Source organism: Equus asinus, chromosome 27 (assembly GCF_041296235.1).
Source record: "Equus asinus isolate D_3611 breed Donkey chromosome 27, EquAss-T2T_v2, whole genome shotgun sequence".
Taxonomy (NCBI): Eukaryota; Metazoa; Chordata; class Mammalia; order Perissodactyla; family Equidae; genus Equus; species Equus asinus.
In genome coordinates, this window is record NC_091816.1 from 33,302,781 (window position 1) to 33,324,404 (window position 21,624).

Here is a 21,624-nt window from a genome sequence, read left to right on the forward strand (position 1 = left end):
ATTACAGATTCAGGGTTTGATATTACTTTCACATGATTAGTAACTCCAGAGAGAGGTAACACCAAAGTTTTTACAAAAGGACTTCATTTGTGTTTCTTCAGGTTCAGTTCAGCTTATAGTAAAACGAAGTGGAAAGAGAGAAATGGAGCTCTTCCTTGAAGCTTATAAAGGAGTCACCAGGGAGGGAGCCTGCTTAGGAAAGCTGAAATTATTATTATTATTATTATTAGTTGCCAGTTGCAGCTTCTTCTTTAGCTCTCATTAACTACTGCACACAATTTGGAAGAAAAGTAGTAAAATAACTTTTTTGAACAACAATTTTACATCCAGTGAACTTTGTAATGGTTTTTCCTGTACACAGAACATTAAGTTGGACATAACCATGTGGACTGATTTTACTTGGCCAATTTTAAAAAGGCTGGGGATAGGGAGGGAGGAGAGATGGACAAGATGTCTCCAGAGCCCCTTCTGTCTCCAGCATGCCAGGCGCCCAAGAGTCCTGAGTGTGCCCGTCTGTCTGCAAACGGCCAAAAGTCCAAACAGAGTGTCCCCAGCTTCATTTCTTGGGGTATTTCAGTACTGAGAGTTCCTCTTACACCAACACAGAGCTTTCCAAAAATTAAGGCCACGCTGGCCAAATAAGCCTGCCCCAGTCACCGTCTCCAAGGCCTGCAAGCAGCAGTGACATGATGAGAGTGGACCGCGCTGGGTGATGGTGACTAGGGCAGGCATGAGACGGACTCCAAAGGACCCGCCCAGAAATGATGGAAAACAACTCTGGCACAAGGCATGCAATGGATGCAGGCGGTCAGTGTGCCTCTAAGCATGTCTCAGTTCTTCCTATGTGTTTTCCAATTAGATATGGGTTTTCAAAGCATCTATTTGCGATGTACACTTATTGGGATTTTAACAGTTCATAAAGCAATATCCCCCTTCCCCCTGGGCCAGGTGGTCCAACTTCTATCCTGTGATTTCTCCAACAATAGAACTCTCCAGTTAAATACTGAATATTGAACTGGCTCACTGGACAACAACAGAGGTCATCTGGGCCTACTTGAAAATTTTATTTGGCAATCCACGGCTCGGGGGCTGCCCTGCTTTGCACTGACTTAAAGTTGGCATCCTCCTTTGGTTTCTGGCTTCCCAGGACACCATTCAAACAGAGTCAAGTGTCTCTTGGGAGCCTCACAGATTGCTCTGGATGACCTGGGGCCTCTAGAAGCTTGTGGTCACTCGGATTCCACGATCCAGACAGAAGCAGATCTATGTCCACACGACCTACATTTCTAGAGAGGCCAGGGAGGCCACAACCAACGGGAGGTCCTCTGGCTTTTCCCACGCCTTAGGGCTTTGGTTCCACAGGGCAAACTGAAGGCGAAGTTCTTTGTCATGCTGGCCTCTTTCAGGGAATAGGTGGTCTTTTCGGTACCATCAAACAGGATTTACCTCTTTATGGCAAGGTACAAGGAGAATCTGAGACAGCTCTACAGAGAATAAACGGGAGCCTCCGAAATGTCAACTGATGACATACAGTATGAGGGAGAAAACAAACATTATTAATAAAATAAACAGTACCATGCACAGCTGTTCGGCAGAACTGTTAGAAAAAAAAAATTGGTTGGGCAGGCAGGCGACTTTGGGGAAGGCTGTCATAATATTTCTCATTTTATGGCTTCATCTGCCTTTAGCTATCCTGTCAGCAAGTCATTGAAGAAAACTCAAGATTCTCTTGGAAAATGAACAGCTCTGAGAACCCCAGTGAAGCCCCGTTCAGGAGCCAAGGATCTGGGCTGCGTTTGGCCTCGAAGCCCAGGCCGGGGTGGAGGTTGTCACTCAGCAGCCAGTGGTGTGGTGCAAACTAGATGACTACAGCAGGCCTGTCGGTAAGCGAGGGCAGGAGGGTTGACTGTTGGCCCTTTCAGTCAGCTGGACACAGGCGCAATCCTAGCCCGTCCTCCTTCATGGGACTCCTCGCCCAGATCTGCCTCTTTCTAGGGTCTCCTACAGCTCTTCCTCGCTGGCTGCAGTGGACCTGCAGAACTTCGCTGCATTTCCTCAGGGATGGGTCACTGCAGCAGCGTGTGCTGCTCCCATTACAGCAAACGCGCTGCCTTCTGCAGCTGCCGGTGTGCTGCCTGCGGCCGGCCCAGTGCACAGCGACGTCGCTCTACACTGGGGTCAGCTCTCCTGGTGCATCTCCTTGTCTTGCATTTTAGATCCAGCTTCAAAGTGGCACTTTCTCTGTGGGCACACGTTCCTGCCCCTTTCCTAAGTCCCTTTTCCCCAGCCTGTCTCATGCTTCTCAATTCTTTAAGAAGCCGTGCTGTGATCCGAGGCATGGAAGAGTTCCCTGTTTACATTGGCCATGCGTTGAGAGTGGCCTCACTGACCATGTCACATCCCTCCTTGGCCGACTCTCCTAGTTCTAACTCAGGGGTCAGCAGACTACACTCCATGATGTGTTTTGAACGGCTAAGAATGGTTTTTACATTTCTAAATGGCTGGAAAAAACCCAGAGACCAATATTTCCTGATGTGTGAAAATTACAAGAAATTCAAATTTCAGTGCCCATGAATAAAGCTTTGTTGGAACATAGCCATACTCCTTGCTTGTGGATTGTCTATGGCTGCTTTTCTGCCACAACAGGAGAGTTGGGTAGCTGCGACAGAGACAGTATGGACTGCAAAGCTGGTAATATGTACTATCCGACCCTTTAAAGAAGAAGTTTGCCTACCCCTGGTCTACCCAGAGCTTCCCCAGACTCTCTGGTAATAACATCTATTTAGGAACCTACGAAGAGTTGCTTGCTGTATGTTCCAACCTTGAGTGGACGGATGGATAAGGAAGCATCCATGCCAACTGTCTATAGGACCAGTGCCCTGGAAGCAACATTGTCTTCCTTCTGTATGCTCTCACAATTCCTCCTCTTATCACATCCTATCGGTTGGTGGGTCTCTCTCCCTCATTCCATTAGCTTCCTTAAGTCTGAAGTCCCCTTGTGTTACTCTCTGTTCTCAGTGCCCCGCAGAGTGCCTGAGACAACAGTAGCAGACAAGTACTTGTGGTACATCCGCTTCCTGAGGCTTCTTCTTAAACCACCCTGCTTCCCTGGAAGGCAGATGAATGATTTTTAAAACCACAAATGCAATGTTAATACCTTATAATATGCCTTTTCAAATGGGGAGTAACTTAGAAGAAAAAATTTGCACCCTATGCTACTGCTTCACATTCAATCAGAGAATAACTCAGTTGTAATATCTTTTTCCCACTTAAAGGAAAGTGCTGAAAAAGGAAGGAATCTAATATTCCTAAGTAACATTTACTATTCTGTATCATTTTAATCCTAAAGGCACTACAAAGAAAGAATCATCTCATTGCACAAGTAGGGAAACTGAGGCTTGGAGAAGTTAAGCATTTGCTTCAGGTCTCACTGAAGCAGGGTCCTAACACAGGTCTGATCATCAAGCCTATATGCTTTCCTCTACAGCTCCTAGTCTCAATGGCTGTATCTTCTTTAATTTGTTCCTTTAGCAGAAACCACACACCAGAATCACAGTGGAATCAAAGACCCTCTTCTACGTGACCCTTCTGAAGCAGGAGTTCTAGCTTCTTTGTGTGACAGAACCCTTAGTAGTCTAGTAAAGTCTATGAACCCCTTCTCAGAAAACGACATGTGCTACTTTATTCTGATATTAAATCACAGGATCTAGAGATGGATCTGACAACATTGTAGTGCTGAGTGCAAGTGACAGCCTGAGCTATCATAACAAAAACATCTACGATTTCCATTGATGAGAAAGCCACAGATATTGACCACTGTTGTTCGTGACCTAGCCAAAGTTAAAGAAAAAGCTATGTTTCACTGAGAGCTTGGTGAAAAATAAAGACATATATTTTCCCGTCCAAGTTCATGGACCCCATGAATTCTGTCTGTGGACCTCTGGTTAAGAATCCTGGCTTTAGAGGTAACCTGGGAGACAGCCCAAGTTAGGAGAGACGTTTTTAAAGGTCTAATCAGGTCTCTTGAAAACACATTCCAGGAAAACAGAATTCACTATACAAGTTCCACATCCACCCGGGAATTAAAACTACAATTCTGTAATCCTCTGAAAGCTGATCTTACATGACAGAGACTGACACTGGGTTTCATGGGTAGATGTGGTCCAACGTGCCAGAAATGCTACCACTGACTGGGAAGAACAAATCCTGGGCAGGAGATATAAACAGACCACGGCGGACTCCCAAGTGTTTTCCTTGTGTACGCTATGGCTGATGAGTTAGCATCTTGTTAGTCTCTGAAGTGTTAAGTTTTAGTTTTATTAAAGGAAGTAACTTGGAGCATATACAGAGCCATAGAACTGAAGGAGAAAAATCTTGGGAATTAATGCAATCCCTAAATTTTACAGATGAGGACACGAGAGCTTAATTAAAAAGAAGTGATTTGCCTGAGTCCAACACCCGGTGGGACAGATTTAATTGATGCTGGATAATATGTTGCAAAATGATGGGATTTGAGCAAATCCTGATCCAATAAAGGAGAATTTACGAGTTCCTCTCTCAACATCTTCTTATTTAAGTTTTAATTCTCTATTTATTGCAATTTAACAGACCATTATTCAGTCTAGTCTATTTTAAGCTTATTTTGAATACTGCCGTGGCTATTTTGTTTAAAATATTAGAGCTCAGAAATGGACCTCCTAAACTGATTTAATCAAGGAAGATCTAACTGCTTTAAAATGAAAATTTTGTATACTTAGCTAATAGTTCAAAAACCAAGTAATACCGATGAAACTATTTTCCCTATGAAAAAGCAAAGAGTTTACAAGAGCAAGACTTCTTCTCCTTTGTTTGTAATAACAAAAATAAACCAAAGTCCTGACATATTTGTAGTATTTTTATTCCTAAAGGGAAAAAACAGGAACTTTCATTGTACTTTAAAGTTAAAGTTATTACCCCAGATATTTCACCAGCTTACCACTGTGAAATCAGTTTCAGACACAAGAGACCCACTGCTCTCTCTAGGAAATGCTCAATTAGGGTGGTGCCTCTGAAATACCCAGGGGTCCTGTAACTGATCGGATTTTCCCAGAGGGTTTCTGCAGCATATAGTCCTGGTTGGACAGCAGCATCATGCTCAGATTTTTCCTGTTGCCTGGCTAGTGACCCCCCTACAGGAAGATAACGGACAAGCCAGGAGGGCGGAGCAGCTCACTACACATGTCTGGCTGCTCTTATCAACTTATCATATAAGGAAAGGAAAGTGATTGATTCGGATCCTAACACCACAGAATCTGGAGGAAGAGAAACAAAGAAGCATTAACGCTGATCTGTACAGCGAATACGGCCCTCGCAAGTAAGCAGGCTTACTCGTCCTGCTGCAATCTGACAGCTCACTGCAGGACCGGAGAGAAGACAGCATCAAAAACCACGTTTGCTGCTAGAAAAGGAGGAAAGAGAAGATTTTCATTGATGGACCTTAAGCCATGGCAGCAGAGCACCGCATCTGAGAGGACAGCTTAGGACTTGGGAGTCTTATGTGCCCTGAAGTTTGCTAAGCTGGTGGTTTATTACCAAAAGAAAAGAAAGAATGTGGCAGATTGTTTTCTTTACTTTGAGCTGTGATCTTGTCTTAGCCGCAGCCTATAACAACTTTCGGAAAAGCATGGACAGCATAGGGAAGAGACAGTATCAGGTTCAGCACGGCTCTTGCAGCTACACTTTCCTCCTGCCCGAGACAGACAACTGCCGCTCTTCTTCCAGCTCCTACGTCCCGAATGCCGTGCAGAGGGACGCGCCGCCAGACTATGACGACTCTGTGCAGAGACTGCAAGTGCTGGAGAACATCATGGAGAACAACACGCAGTGGCTAATGAAGGTAGGAAAAGGAATCAGTTCTACCTGGTGAACAGTTGAAGCTATTAAGATAGGCTCTGTTGTAACAACCAAAATAAAGGGGCTGGGGGATTAGAGCAAGAAAGAGATGCTTGCTGATGCCTTTGAATGAATTATCACTTCTTTTATTCTATCCCAGGGTGTAAAGTAGTCGTGGGTAAAAAGTGCAAAGGGTCATTTGAAAAGAATGCCAGAATCAATACAGGAAAATCTCTAAGGTTAGGAATCTTTGTGAATAAAACAGAGGAAGCGCATTTCTCTGCAAAGCGTGTAGCTGTTTTGTTTGTTTAAATAGTTTACACTCAGTAACACCCATTACCAGGGATGTTATAAACTGGTCGCAGGCATGTGAGGGAAGCTGTAAGCAACAGCAGCCCCCGGAGCCAGGAAAAACGTGACAATCATGTTAATTACTGATACATAGCGGATGGAGTAAAGTGCTTTACCAATTTCCTGAATTTATTTACTAAAATAGATTGTGACTCTGGGTAAATGAGAGGAAATTAAATAAAGCGGACCTTATGCTTCTCAGATTCCGAGGGCTTCACCCCGGAGGGTTTGTCATTTGTAAATGGGGGCAGGTTTTCCGAGTGTGAGAGGGCACTGGGCACTGCAGCCCCCATCGGGGCCAGCAGCCGGCCGTGGAGGTCACCCCACGTGGGATGAGTGTGCACGGCCAGTTTTGCTGCAGTTATGTCGTGACCAGATGGTCATGTTCTCGGGGCTACGATGATTCCCCTGCTTCACAGACTTTCTATAGAAAGTTTAACCAAAATAGGATATTGAAAGCTCAGTTTTTCTTTCACATGTAACCTGGGAGCTGTTTATGCAAAACCCAAAATCACCCTGGAATTTTTCTTGATACGGGCTACATATATTCTAAGGGAGTTTTAAACAAATTGTGTAAATAGTAGACTAATTATTAAATATTATAAGGATATTACATCACAATGCTGGTATGGTAGAGAATGTGGCTATTTAAAGTCATATAGGAACTTTAGCAAGCTGGTTTGCCTCATTCAAGACTCTGTCCCAGAAAAGCATAATTATGTCCTCAGTCTTTCATTTCACCCTAAACTTTCCGTTAGGACATTTTATCGTAATCTCAGAATAGATCTTGGCTCCTAATCTGTGTTTCTCATTAGCTCTCCTACCTTTAGAGAGGAAACAGCTAACTCTAGTTATTACTTGAGTCCTGAGCTTAAATGAATGAATGCTCTCAGCCTGCATTCAATGCCACAAGAGGGGTTGCTTCAAATCAAAGAACAGAAAACAACAAAAATGTATCAGAAAGACCCGCTGCATAATATAAAACTTATTAGCAGTATTTTTAAAGGCACTACCCCTTCTGGGCAAATTCTCCAGTAACTGTCCTTTTTCCTAAGAAAGTCCATGGGGTATCGTCTTTTTAAATCTTCCAAAATTCATAGACGTGCAAATAATAACGTTAAACTTAAAAAGTAGGCAGCAACACACATTCAAATATTTGGAAGACAAACTGTGTCTCAAGTATCTGCTTGCTCCGACTTCCCAGCTCTTTCTAAATCATCATGCTCATGTTGAATACCCTCCCGACATCTCACTGTGGTGTGCTTAATGCCAGGGCTACAGCCACGGAGAGAGAGGAAAGACACACTGTGCGTAGTAAACATTCTAATCTGCCCGCCTGGTAAATCACCTCTTAAAATAAACAGGCAAGAAATATAAAAGAATGTTTTGACAAATGCAAGATTGCCAAACTGTATTTCCTTATTGAAGCGCACATTGGGGATACTTGAAACTCCATAAGCAAAGCTCACATTTCTTTCTTAGATAAACAACCCCCTTCTCTTCGATCTTTGAGACGCTGTTTAAAGAATGAAAAGAACAAGGAATTCTACATGAGGTGGCCAACATTTGTTCCCTTCCAGGTTCAATTAGTAAATATTTGAACAGTAGCACAATGGTATTTCTGAACTCTTTCTTTAGCTCTCTGGCTAAATATCGCCAACAACCATCTAATGTTTATCTTCACATCGGCTCAGCACCTGTTCTCCTGGCCCATCTCGGCCACGTGCATGAGAGAGTCAGTCTGTCCTCTCCCTCCCTCGGTTTACAGGCTTCGCGCTTGGGAACGAACGCAAAAAAAAAAAAAAAGCAAACATGCAACCCGCTTAAAGTGATTAAATGTAACCTCTCTGCTTGTTTTTTACTTCTGTGTTTTGCCACCTGTGATAATAAACACTGCTCTTCTCATAAGGGAGAAAATAATATATAATGGGGTGATAGATAAGCCACAGGATTAAAGGATCACCACCACAACCTAACACCTACTGAAAGATTATCACAGAAAGAAAAAGCACAATTCTGTGCTTTTCATTGTTTTACATATTTCCTTTTCTTTAGTACTGTTTATTTTTTTGTTTCCATATTTCCTTTCTCTCCCTGATCAACACCAAAAATAAGAGAGAGAGAGAGAGAAAAAAAAAAAGTTTATGCTTTTAAGAGAACTTGTCAAGAAGGAAAAGAAAACCAGGTTTCTGGTTAATTCCAGGGCAGATGAACAGCATTTCAACTTCTGAGTGGTTAGCATCGTCCAAGGAACGTGGACTGAGGGGCTATTTTGCACATCATCAAAAGATACCACACTGCCCCTTTAATCTTCCAGGCAAAGGAAGTGTCAGACTTCTGAATGAGTGCAGAGGAACATGAATGGAACAACACCGGGAAGGCTCACTTTCTGCTCAGCGGTTAAACAAGGATAAGATAAATCCATGATAGTTAGCGCACCAAACACACCCCATGACCTACAAAAGCACCGTATGTCACACTGCCTCGCTAATCCTGCATCTGGTCTAAACCTCTGCCCCGGTGACAGTAAACACACTTCATAAAAACTGACAAATAACTTAGCAAAATGGACTGTGTCTTGCTAGGAGACTGAGTGTATTTTTTTTTCCAATAAGAGGAAATGGGGAAAGGAAATAATTATTTCACACTGATGAATACCTTAAATTTATAAACAACTGCAGAGTCTATTGTGCTTTAAAACAGAGTGTTTTGAAAAATAGAGCTAATGCCTATTAAATTGATGTAAACATTTCCTCTGTCATCTTTCTTTTTTTTTGAATGACAGAAATACAGGCTGGGAACTGTGAATCTGAACTGAGATCCTTTTCTTCCTTTAAAACTATGAATAATATATCCTTCTAACAAGATAGAACTACTATTCATCAGTTGATGTACAGGGAACAATGCAGTTTTGCTCCTAAAACAAAATCGCTGTCAACAGGAAAAACTGATGTTGAGGCTCAGATGAACTCAGCCCACCAGCCCCTCCCCCATCCCCGTCAGAGATCATGTGTGGTTGCAAAACACTCCTTAGCTGTATGTCCTAATGAACAAACCAACCAACCAGAGCTTGGTTCATTAAAAGAAAGAAAAAAAAAAATCCCACCATACCCATAGCCAACGGTCTACTGCAACACTGGAGCAGAACCACCATTCCTCTACTGAAACTGTTGTATCTTGAATCATGAAACATGATTTTCTTCAGTATCAGATGTAAATTTTGTGCACTCAGATAAGGTGATTAAAACCTCTATTTAAGATTGCAGGAAAATGATTGCCCTTATTATTTAATTATATATTAATATCATTATAGTGGGATGAAGAGATGATTAAAGTTTCACCACGGTAGGGGAAGAAGGATGTGTTTAAGTTTGGAAAATGCAAGCATAATATGTTTACTAAACATATTACACAAGACACGTAGTACAATATGTGCTTACTATATATATTATATAAAATACAATAAATGTTTCTATATATACTATATATAGTATATATTATAGTATACATATAATATTTGCTTTCCGTGGTCAAGTGTCCTCTGCTTATTAAACAGGGCTGTCTGACACACTGGATTAGCTATGTAGTATCATACTGTGGGGAGATGATCATTTGCCTGCAGAGGCTAGAACTAGGAAATGGACTTGTGCATGTAACTTCTATAACATCTTACTTCCTGTTTAGACACTAGATAATCCATATACCCTTCATACTGAAGTTTGAAAATTGGTTGACTTTAATCAATATGGTTCTTCATGGCTTAAAAATAGGTTGTAATCTTGGGGCTGGCCCCGTGGCCGAGTGGTTAAGTTCGCACGCTCCGCTGCAGGCGGCCCAGTGTTTCATTAGTTCGAATCCTGGGCGCGGACGTGGCACTGCTCATCAGACCACGCTGAGGCAGCGTCCCACATACCACAACTAGAAGAACCCACAATGAAGAATACACAACTATGTACCGGGGGGCTTTGGGGAGAAAAAGGAAAAAATAAAATCTTTAAAAAAAAAAAAAAATAGGTTGTAATCCAAAAGTTTGTCTGTAAGCCAGTTACTGTATATGAAACTTGAAAAGGATAATGACCTTATAAATGGTGATCAGATGCTCAGGCTGGCCCACAGTGCTTATTTTAACCCATAAAGTAATGGAGATTTTGTATATTTGTAATTGAAAAACAACTGTTCCAATCAAACTACCACCACATGGATAACTTAAAAAAATATATTATGAAAGTATTAAATGGGCAATGGATAAAAAAAGTCAAACCATTAAAGCAGTAGAAAATAGGAAGTAAATTCTCCCTCCTTCTAATCTTCAGTCCCTTTCTTTGAGATGAGCACTTAGAGATTTATACTAGCCCTTTATTGTGACAAATTTAATATCAAAATGAATGAATTTCCTTCTCTTAAAATATGTAGAGTGGCGTTATACCGTGATCAGAATCTTGTTTTGGCTCACAAACAATATGAAAAGAGGTTAGAACAAAGATATTTGATTTAGAGAAGAAGAGCATAATTTGGAAGACTGAGGTAAAGGAGCACATGGATTAAAGAGGTGTGTGAGAGAGAGAGAGAGAGAGAGAGAGAGAGAGAAAAGGAGAGACAGGGAGAGGAAGGAAGGGAGCAGGGAGTGGAGAGAGCGAGTGGAGACCACCTGTGACAGAATCAAGATAAGGAGAAGGAGCAGCACGTGGCATGACTATTTTGACAGAAAGGAGGTGGTCTATATTATTCCACATTCTGGCCACCAAACGACACCAGGGCCTGGACAGCTTTGTGGATTTCCGGAGTTGAGATCAAGATGGTACATGCAATGAATCAGGAACAGGTACAGACTGTTTCCAAATCAGATGCTCATAATTTGCAGAATGTCTATTACTTAATGATAATGACAACTTAGCAAGCCAGTCTCTCTCTCACAATAAATATTTAAGTATTTATACCTATAAAATATAAATTTATATTTCTTATTAAAAATAAAAAGAGAGTCATATATACATATATGTTATTTTCTCACTACATCCTTCTTTGACTTGAAGGAAGCTAACAATAAGATTTTTCTCCTAGATTATTCTAGAATTCTGATACAAAGAGAGCCACTCAACTTTCCAGTCACATGTTCAGCACTGAGCACTCATAGTAATATAACAGGGGACAGGAGTCCAGCAGCACCGAGCAAGTTTAGAGCACTTTCCACACCTTAGCTCATCTGTCCTCAAAATATCTCTAGAACACAGGCATGGCAGATACAATCCCATCTATTTTTTAATCACATAAACATGGTCAGGATAAAAATATCAATGTGCTTTTCAGTTTAGAAGTCTTGTCTGGCTTACATAGAGAAGAAAACAAACATGGAAATGCACGCATATCCCCTCCTCTGAGAAAAAGCAGAATTTTCCATGTGGCTGGAAAGACTGCAGAAAATTGTTGGGAGAAGTGAGGATGAACACGAATACAGTGTTATTTCTTAGTGTGTTAACGTAAATGAGTGACTACCACTCTACCCCTCCCACCCCTTTTGGGGGTTTTCCGGTTCAGGGCAGGCGTCATTCAAGTTCATTTATTTGTTCAACAAATATTTATGGAAGGTCCACGTGGGTCCAGGCAGTGCTCTAGGTGCCTGGGGTAAGTCAGTGAGGCGAGGACAGTGACTAAGGGTCTAGCCCTGGTGGGGACACACTACATTATACCACCACATTCTCATCAGACATGTGTCAGGAGGCGGTGAGTGCTGCACAAAACAATGAGTGAACAAGGGGAGAAAGAAAAACCAGGAAAGGAGCTCAGGATGTAGGTCAGCGGGGGCGGAGGGAGCCACGCTAAACTGTTAAGCCTCTTTTATGAAAGGAAAATCAAGTGAAACTACCCCTGAATGGTCGTTTTTCTTGATTACCAAAATAACACGTGGTTATTGTAGGAAATAGGGCATATAAAGAATGCACAAAAAATAAATATTATATATAATGCTATCATTCGGAAATAACCATCCTTAGAATTTAGTGCATATATATGCCTATATATGTGTGACTATTTTTAAAGCACGTATATGCTGTAATATTATATACTCTATACCTATCTGATAACTTGTATTTTTTATTAAAAATTAAAAAGGAGGTGGGTCTGAGAGGTTAAGTAACTTGGTTGACATCCCAAGTCAGTAACGGAAACAATTCCCACCACCTGTGAGTCCTGTTTTAAGAAAAGTACAGGACGTTCCAGGGCATTCCTGGGCAGTGCAATAGCAGAACACCTCAGCAGCGTTGCGCACGATAGCTATTGCGTGGACAACTTTGTCATCAAATTCTTACAGGGAAGATATGCAGCCCTTTCTAGGTGGGGATGGTGCGAAGCTGCTAAGAAAAAACGCGCAGCTTTTGGGGGGAAATATCTTGTGTGCAAAGTAATTACATGAAATTCCACTTTGTAGCTCAGCAGAGTAAAAAATTATATGCTAACTAAGAGAAAGCACATATGCAGCTTCTAACAAACCGTATATATAGTAACCCTTTTCTGGAAGTTGACTGAGGGTGACATCCTGAGTTTCACAGTTTCACCCGAAAGTCCAGGCAAATAAAATTCAGTCCCTGGAAAGTAATGTGTGACCTGCTCTGTCCTTTGTGCGATTTTTAAAAGGACTAGAGTGTGTCTCCCATCCAGTATCCTACAGATGGGGATAACCAAAACTGCCTTGACGTCAGCATGACATGAATGTTTAACGTGAGAAAAACATGTAAAATTCAATCATTTGACGTAATCAAAACCAGTCAAAGAATTTGTCATAATGTTTTTGAATAAAAGTTTCAACAATAAATTGGAATTAAAATAACTGTTTTACATAAAGTTTGAACATGAAGGGATGACCTCTCCTCCACCACCTCAACTGTGAGTCAGCTGTGCCAGCTGTCTGTCTGTAAATTAACGTTTGATTAGATATTCTTCCATGAAATTGCCTTTCTTTCTTATCCTAAGCTTGGCGTGCACCAGCTAACTAAAGATGTGAAACCTATTAAAACTCTCCCATGAAGTGGGCCTAATCCTTTTACCATCAGCACTGCTTCAACCAGCTAAAACCATTACCGTTGCAATTCAACTAGAACCTAATTAAACTGGCTGTGGGACCTGCCCCTGGGGGCGCAGGGGCCAGTCATTACTCCAAAATCAGCCTCAGTCCTCCCCTGGTGCAACCTTTCACAGGGCTGTGAATTGCTTTCGGAACACTTACGCTAACCTGACAACTTAACACTACAAAGTATCCAATATTTAATATCTAAAAAACCAACAATCAACCAAACTAAGTATATATGTTAAGAATAGAACCTGTCATTTTTTAGTAAGTAATTTTATATTTTTCATGGACAATGATGATCTTTAAGGGAAGAAATATTGAGATACAGAGGTCTTGGGAAAGACATTATTTCATCGTGTCAGCACAGTTTCCTAGGGAATTCACTGTTTCATACGTGCTGAATATTCATAAATTATTGATCTTTTAGGTAGAGAATATTAATAAAAGTCTTAAAAGGAGGCAAGCATTCAACCTCTCCATTTCTCAATTGGGTCACCTTCCGTCTAGACCACACCAACACTCGCTCACGTATTAGCAGTCTTCTTGGTATGAGGGGGGCTATTCCACCAGGGTGACTTAATCTGGTGATCAGCCTGGGACAAAACCTACGACCTAAATGTCCTTGTCTTAACATAAGGACTCAGTATTCTAGAATGTACTTTAGCACCTTCCTTGATGTTCCAGCAAATTCCAGGGATCAGAGTTAAACCTGGACTGTAGGTTACCCTGTGCATGTCGCTAACCAACATTTAGTGCTGGGCTGAACGTGCTCCCCACTGGAGATTTCTACTTTGGCTGCCAAAAGTACATCTTGGTAGTTAGGCTCAACAGCAAAAGGGAAAAAAACGTGTTATGAGATTTTTGTCTAATTTCATGAATCCACAGCAAGGAGGCCATACTTTTTGGTATAACCTGTTGAATCATGTGGGACTTTACAAGGAGAGTTAGTCTGACAGTCCTTCTGTTCCAAGGTGTGGTGAGAGAGAACTGGGAGCTGCCCATTTCCCTCTGTCGAGCAGCCTCTAAGGCCCTCAAGACTTACATCCTGAAGGAAAAAGGAAGAGGTGAAAAAAAACTGAGACAAATTCAGGGATTTCATTTCTGGCCCAAGCCAGCCCCAGAAATTTAGCCAAACTAGAGCAAAGAGAATGATGTGTTCACATTCTCTTGAATTTGGAATAAAGTCATTCTATACCAAAAGAAGTATCTTGGACACAACTGATGAGATTCAAAGAAATATAAATATAAAATAGACCATATTTGCACATGAAGTCCATGCTAATATCATTAGACAAGAGTGCCTTTGAAGTTATTTTCCGGGGTTTCAGTGTCTGCTTGTTTAACTATATAACCAGTGAGAGCTAGCTAGGTTAACTGGTGCAATCTGAGACTACAGAATAAAAGTTTTTTTGTTATTTCATTCATTCCTCCTTATATGTAGTAAATGACTTTTTTTTTAAAAAAAGGTAATTTTTTTAGAGCAGTTTTATGTTCACAGTAAAATCGAGTGAAAGGTAGAGAGATTTCCAATATACCTCCCCACCCCACCCCATGCACAGCCTCCCCCATTATCAATGACCCCCCCCCCCAGATTGGCACTTTTGTTACAACTGATGAACCCACACTGACACATCATGATCATCCAGAGTCCTTAGTTTACAGTAGGGTTCACTCTGGGTGTTGTACGCTCTATGGGTTTGTTTGGACAAATGTACGACATATCCACCACTACAGCATCATGCAGAGTAGTTTCACTGGCTGAAAACCCACTGTGCTCTGCCTATTCACCCCTCCCTTTACTGTGTCCATAGTTTTATCTTTTCCGGAATGTCATATAGTTGGAATCATACCGTATGTAGACTTTTCAAACTGCCTTCTTTCACCTAGTGACTTTTTTTTTTTTTTTAGCATGGTTGACTGTACATTTATTTAGTGATCCTTGCCTTATTCAACTAAGTTAACGGCTAAAACCCCCACTGTGTACCTTCAGAAACTTAAGGTTTTCTTACCTACGGTGGGGACCTCAGGGGAGTATTATGTGTTTCAAATAGGATGATGAATGCAAAAGTGCGTCGGAAACTGTAAGACGTTATATCATTGCAGGGACTAACATTATAATTAATCTTAGTAACAGTACCAGAAACACACTTAGCAAGATCTGTACTATATCTCACATTAAAGATTATAATTCCACTTACTCTTATCAGGTTAAGTGATCTGACTTTAGACCTCTGAGTTATATACCCCAAAGCACATCTTTGTAAGATAATGAACCTCCTTTCAACATGGAAAAGGACAATTGTAAGTGCATATATAAAATGTCTTCATTTATAGCACATGGCTGAGTGCCTCGTTGTAGAAACACCTGCTCTAAAATTGGCCACAGCATCTTCTCCTAAACTACCCTACCTGTGCTCCATCATGCACACAGTTGATGCTGTGAGCCAATTAAGAGTCAGACTTTACTGTTAAATGTATTTTTTTTTTTTTTGAGGAAGACTAGCCCTGAGCTAACTACTGCCAGTCCTCCTCTTTTTGCTGAGGAAGCCTGGCCCTGAGCTAACATCGTGCCCATCTTCCTCTACTTTATATGTGGGATGCCTACCACAGCATCGCGTGCCAAGCAGTGCCATGTCCGCACCTGGGATCCGAACCGGCGAACCCCGGGCCGCCAAGAAGCGGCACGTGCGAACTTAACTGCTGCGCCACCGGGCCGGCCCCTGTTAAATGTATTTTTTATCACTTCAGCTTTCAGTAAGTTATAAGCAATGCTACCCTTCTGTATGTTCTGTTTTTATAGAAGGCAGGAACTAAATGAATATTAAAGGGAAGCCCTAAAACTACCTTCTGAGCAGGCATTCTGGGGTTAACTAGTCAACCCGTACATCTCGGTAGAAAAGATTCAAAATTCCTAAGAGGTATCATTTCCTCTGGACGCCTGAAAGCATTTTCTCTGCCATTAGATTTGTCGAACCAACAGATATTATCAGCTCTTGGTTATTTGCGGATAATTGTAAACACTAGTCTGAAGATAACTGAAGTATTCCTTTGAGTTTTATTAAACACTATCTAGTCTTTGGAATCTTAAAAAATTATTACATACAGATGTAGCTTAAAACTTTCCTAAGAAAGCTGTTCTTAACGGGAAATTTTGTTGCGAAAATGCTGCTAGAGAGAAGACATTTTGCTGAATAATATAAAATCATCAAATTCTGACCACAAGCTAATTATCTATGCTTAATATTTGGTGTATGTGTATGGAATTCCTTATTATTTTTAGCTACTAATGAACAGATTCTTAAATTTCCTAAAAAAATAAATTTATCCTGTTTTAACTTTTCAGTGTTAATAACAGGAATTCCTGACCATAATTGGTTTTTACTTAACTGTAACAGTGAAATACTCTTAAAAGCAGTGATGGTTGGGATAATTATGTTACAAGTTAAAGAACTGAGATGAATCAGAACACCATCTCCTCAAATAACAATTGGTCATTTGGTGTAATTAATTGCCCATATTTTCAAGTATGGTTCCCTTCTGGATTATAACAAACACAATAAATCCACATGTGCTTTTTTCCTCTAGTTGGACAATGTTTAATACATATAATTTATTTCTTACATGATTAGCCTGCCCCATGCCATGAAGCCTTTACGGCTGCAACATATAGAATTAATTGATAGTGTGCCCCTTCTCCTTTCCCCTTCGTCACCCCAAAATACTACTACTATTAAAATAAGTGGTCTCTGGGCTGGCCCGGTGGCACAGTGGTTAAGTTTGCATGTTCTGTTTTGGTGGCCCAGTGTTCACGGGTTCGGATCCCAGGTGCAGACCTAATACGCACTGCTCATCAAGTCATGCTGTGGAGGCATCCCACATACAAAACAGAGGAAGACGGGCACAGATGTTAGCTCAGGGCCCATCTTCCTCACTAAATAAATAAATAAATAAATAAATAGTCTCTGGATGAGAAAGAAAAAAAAGGATGAAAATATTTGATGAATGAATAACTCTCTCTTCTAAATGGGGACCCTTTGTCTATCCACTTCAGTTTTAAATGATCCAGAATCCTAAGTCAGCAACACAGGTCAGCCACAGCAGCCATGGAGATAACCAGCAGCCTCACTCACCTCTTCAAAAACAAAGGCGCTTTCAGCTCATTCCTAGGATGCCAGCATCCTTCACTTGTTTGTTTAAAAAGTCTGCAGAGTTCTTGCAAAAAGGATACTGTTCATATGACAGCAGTCCCTAAAGGTCAAAACAGAGAAAGCCACTTTCTCCTCTTTGACGCTATGTAGTTGTTACTGTAAAATGACAGAGGTGACAATGCTGCTGATCATCATCATGATAGCAGCTGGCATTTACCAGGTGCACATGACGTGGTGACATCGTCACATTTAAATTCATGGCAGCCCATTTAAGGCAGATACTCTCTTCTTCCCTTACAGATGAAGAAACTCAAGCTCACAGTGGTATCAGATGGTACAGAGTTGGCAAAACTATGATCAAGTTTCTTTATTTCAGAGCTTCTTACATTAACACAGACTTTCAAAAGAGTTAAATAAAAATCCACAGGTCTTTTTGTGTGGGTCAGGAGAGCTAACAGGCTTGACTGCAGTCCCCCAACACCTGCCATTCTGACACTACACACAATGGTCACACCCAAAGCACGCCCACCACCATGAGTAAGAACAAATAGGGAAATACGGAACCAGTGGGATGACCAGTTTGGGTAGATGCTACTGTTCCCATTTTACCGCTGGGGGAATGTTGACAAGTAGTGCGATAGTAAGTGACTTGCTGGGTTCCAGAGCATCAGGCTGCAGAGCAGACATTTAAACCTAAGGACGTCTTATTTCAAAGCCCTGCAATCACAGGCAGTGTTCCACCTCCTCCCAAGCTTTGCTTTTTCCCTCTCAGACTGGAACCTAGACAGAGCAGCAGAACACTAAAACCCAAATGATTTGAACCTCCATACGATGTCAACATTGGTTAAGAGTAAAGGGCAGCTGCCGTCCTTTGGTATCACGAGACACACGTGCACCATCACAGCTATACGGCAGCCCATGATGCTTGGAGAAAATGGCACATATGTGGCTATGTTTTCAGAGGTAGGGAAGGTGGTACAAAAGAAATGCAACTCTTCCAAATATGGCACTGTAGGAATAAGCGATGGGCAAAAGAAGCCTTGAAGAGCAGGGACTTCTTCCATTCACACATACACCTCAGCTCCCCAAATATCGGCTGGACCAGGTCAGCCCTGGTCTGTTCATTTCTTCAGACCACTGCCTTAGACACGTCTCAGACTCTGTGCTGCACTGTCTCTGTTTCACGAAATCTAGCACTTTTTTTTTTTTGAGGTATAATTCAGAGTAAAATTAACAAATCTTCAGTGTATAACTTGAATTTTTATACACGTATACATCTGTGTAATGACCACCCAGCTCACGATTGAGATTTCCAGCACAGCAGGTGGCTCACTCGTGCCCCCTCTCACTCAGCATCCCCTCCTCTCAAGACCAGCCTCTATTCCACCATAGGTTAACTCTAACAAGTTTTGTATTTCGTATAATTGCAACAATACAGTACATATTCTTGTTGGGTCTGTTTTATTATTTCTGTGATTCATCCACATTGTCGTGTGTGCTAAAATGAGTCCTTTTCTATTACTCTGCAGTATCTTATTGTATGAGTATGACATGATTTATGTCCCCATGGTACCACTGTAGAAGGATATTTGTGTTCTTTTATGGAAGTCAATGCTTCTTAATTGGACAAATACATGTACTGTTTTTCTTGTACTGTTATCTTTGGAATCTATACAGTTGGATTGACTTAAAGCTGCCCTGAGTGATTTCCAAGACTAAATCTGCCTTCGAATGAAATCCAATCTTCAGAAAATATGTCGAAAAGTGGTCTTAGTGTTTATTCCTGAGGTGCCCAGAAAGAACTTTTGAGGAATGCTTTAAGTCCTGGTCAAATATAATATAATCCCACTAAGGTAACAACCAAAGTTCACAAGGAGATACTGAAAAAAGTACAACAGACGCCTAAGGAAAGAAGGAGCAGTATACACATTCAATGGAAAAGAAAGGGTGGGGATGAAACACAGGCCTGACCCATTCACAAGTTGTACCCATGCACCACTCCCTCTGGCCTTTCCAGTCTTCACCTCTCCCCAGACAACACCTTCATTTTTCCAGCATAATCAAGAGACGGTTACTATGGGCAACAATTCTCCAGATTAGAGCCTGCTTCTGGGAGCACCAGGAGTTTTCCTTTTTCAAATCTTCCTACTATGCTTCAACTTGTATGACTTAGGGTCACCATTATGAAAATGCTTTAGGTGTACTCCCTGTACCATGGCTCATATCAGCTCCTCTCTCACTGGGGGCTGGCCTGATCTTGGTTCTGGAGCAGGTACTGGGACCACTGAGATGCACAGCAGAGGAACCATGAAAAACCAGGAGCTGCTTCTCTGAGGTCGGCCAGAGGAAAGCTCATGGCCACTGGGGATAAGGCTTAAGATGAGGATTCACTTCCCATTTCTGAGTTTATCACTGTAATTTTCAGGAAATTTCCTAGGCTAGCATAGACTTCCCCCCCAAAGACATCAACACTTTGGGAGACTAAAGGTTCAGGGGTTCAGGAACAGTTAGCACTGTCAGGTCTACACACACCACCTGAAAAATGCTGGGACGCAGGACCGCCGTTTTGGACAAAACCTTTGCTTATGTCCTAATTTTGGCCTCCTTAAGCCAAAGTACTCCTAAAGGCACCCAGAAGAGGGCCAAGATTCCAGTGGAACCAACCACTCATAATTTGAATCCCAAAGAGCAGCCAAAACTCCAACGTAGGTCTTTGCACTGAGAGGATTCGACAAAGACACTAAGCCACAAAGTTTAAGCTGGCATTCAGATCACTTTAATTTGAAACCAGATTTCCATAACTGAGGGAAGCTTTCAAGAATTCACTACCACTGATAAAATTAAACTGGCTTGTAGGAGTCAAGACCAAATCACAGCACCGACCACAGTGATTTTTGGTTAAAAAATGGGGGTAAGATGACTCATATTTTGATTGAAACAAACAAACAAATCCTAACAATAGGAAAACCTCTGCTACTGCTCCCTTCTTCCTGTATGTGCCCTCATTCCCACTTCCTGTGCATACCCTCACCTACATGCCCACTTCCTGTGCACACCCTCACCCCTCATGCCCACTTCCTGTGCATACCCTCACCTCTCATGCCCACTTCCTGTGGGCACCCTCACCCCTCATGCCCACTTCCTGTGTTTGCCTTCACCCCTCATTCTCACTTCCTACATGCACCTTCACCCCTCACTCCTACTTCCTGTGCACACCCTCACCCCTCATGCCCACTTCCTGTGTATACCCTCACCTCTCATGCCCACTTCCTGTGGGCACCCTCACCCCTCATGCCCACTTCCTGTGTTTGCCTTCACCCCTCATTCTCACTTCCTACATGCACCTTCACCCCTCACTCCTACTTCCTGTGCACACCCTCACCCCTCATGCCCACTTCCTGTTTTCACCCTCACCCTATTTCCTGCATGCACCTTCACCCCTCATCCCACTTTCTGTATGTACCCTCATCCCACATCCCACTTCCTGCATGCACCTTCACCCCTCATCCCACTTCCTGTGTGTACCTTCACCCCTCATCCCACTTCCTGTGTGCACCTTCACCCCTCATCTCACTTCCTGTGTGCAACCTCACCCTTCATTCCCACTTCCTGTTTGCGTCCTCACCCCTCATTCCCACTTCCTATGTGCACGCTCACCTCTCATTCTCACTTGCATGTGAGCTTTAGTCCCTACTGAATGAATCAGTTAAGATGTGAATCTTAAGTGACTTCCGTGAATGAGGGTCACTGTGGTTCTGAAAAAGAGGTGGTAGTGTGCTGCAATGTCACATGCTATCACTCAAAAAGCACTCGTTGATATAAATGTTTGACCCCCTAAAGATGAAGCAAACTCAGCTAATCCATAGTGGCCCATGGTGATGGATACTATGGCCCCTCACCCCAGGGATAGAGAAATATCTTTTGAAATAATTTTTTTCCCCTTCAAGTTATGAGTAAAAATTCAAGCATGCAGAAGAAAAAATCAGTTCTGAATGACATGCTTTTTATAACTCATGGCACTGAAGTGAAAGCGGATAGGAATTTTCCACTAGCTTCCATTGGAATAGACATGCATGCAAGGCAGTAGGGTTAGGGAGGGGAGGCAGACCTCCAGAACTGCAACTAATTATGGGAAAATGATTCAAGTCCCTTGTACTTTTACCACAAGCATTTGGAGAATCACACTGAAAA

At 41.9% G+C, this 21,624-nt stretch overlaps 2 protein-coding genes across 11 annotated transcripts in view; one reads left to right on the forward strand and one right to left on the reverse strand.

The window, feature by feature from the left end:
- The window catches only part of MCPH1 (microcephalin 1), a 235,481-nt gene that overhangs the window by 65,069 nt on the left and 148,788 nt on the right, over nt 1–21,624 (reverse strand). The window lies entirely within an intron of this gene.
- The window catches only part of ANGPT2 (angiopoietin 2), a 57,374-nt gene continuing 40,726 nt past the window's right edge, over nt 4,977–21,624 (forward strand). For both annotated transcript variants that reach the window (XM_014857438.3, XM_014857437.3), the window contains exon 1: nt 4,977–5,875. In XM_014857438.3, coding sequence (XP_014712924.1) covers nt 5,588–5,875 — 288 coding nt within the window. In that variant the 5' untranslated portion in view covers nt 4,977–5,587. The remainder of the gene's footprint in view (nt 5,876–21,624) is intronic.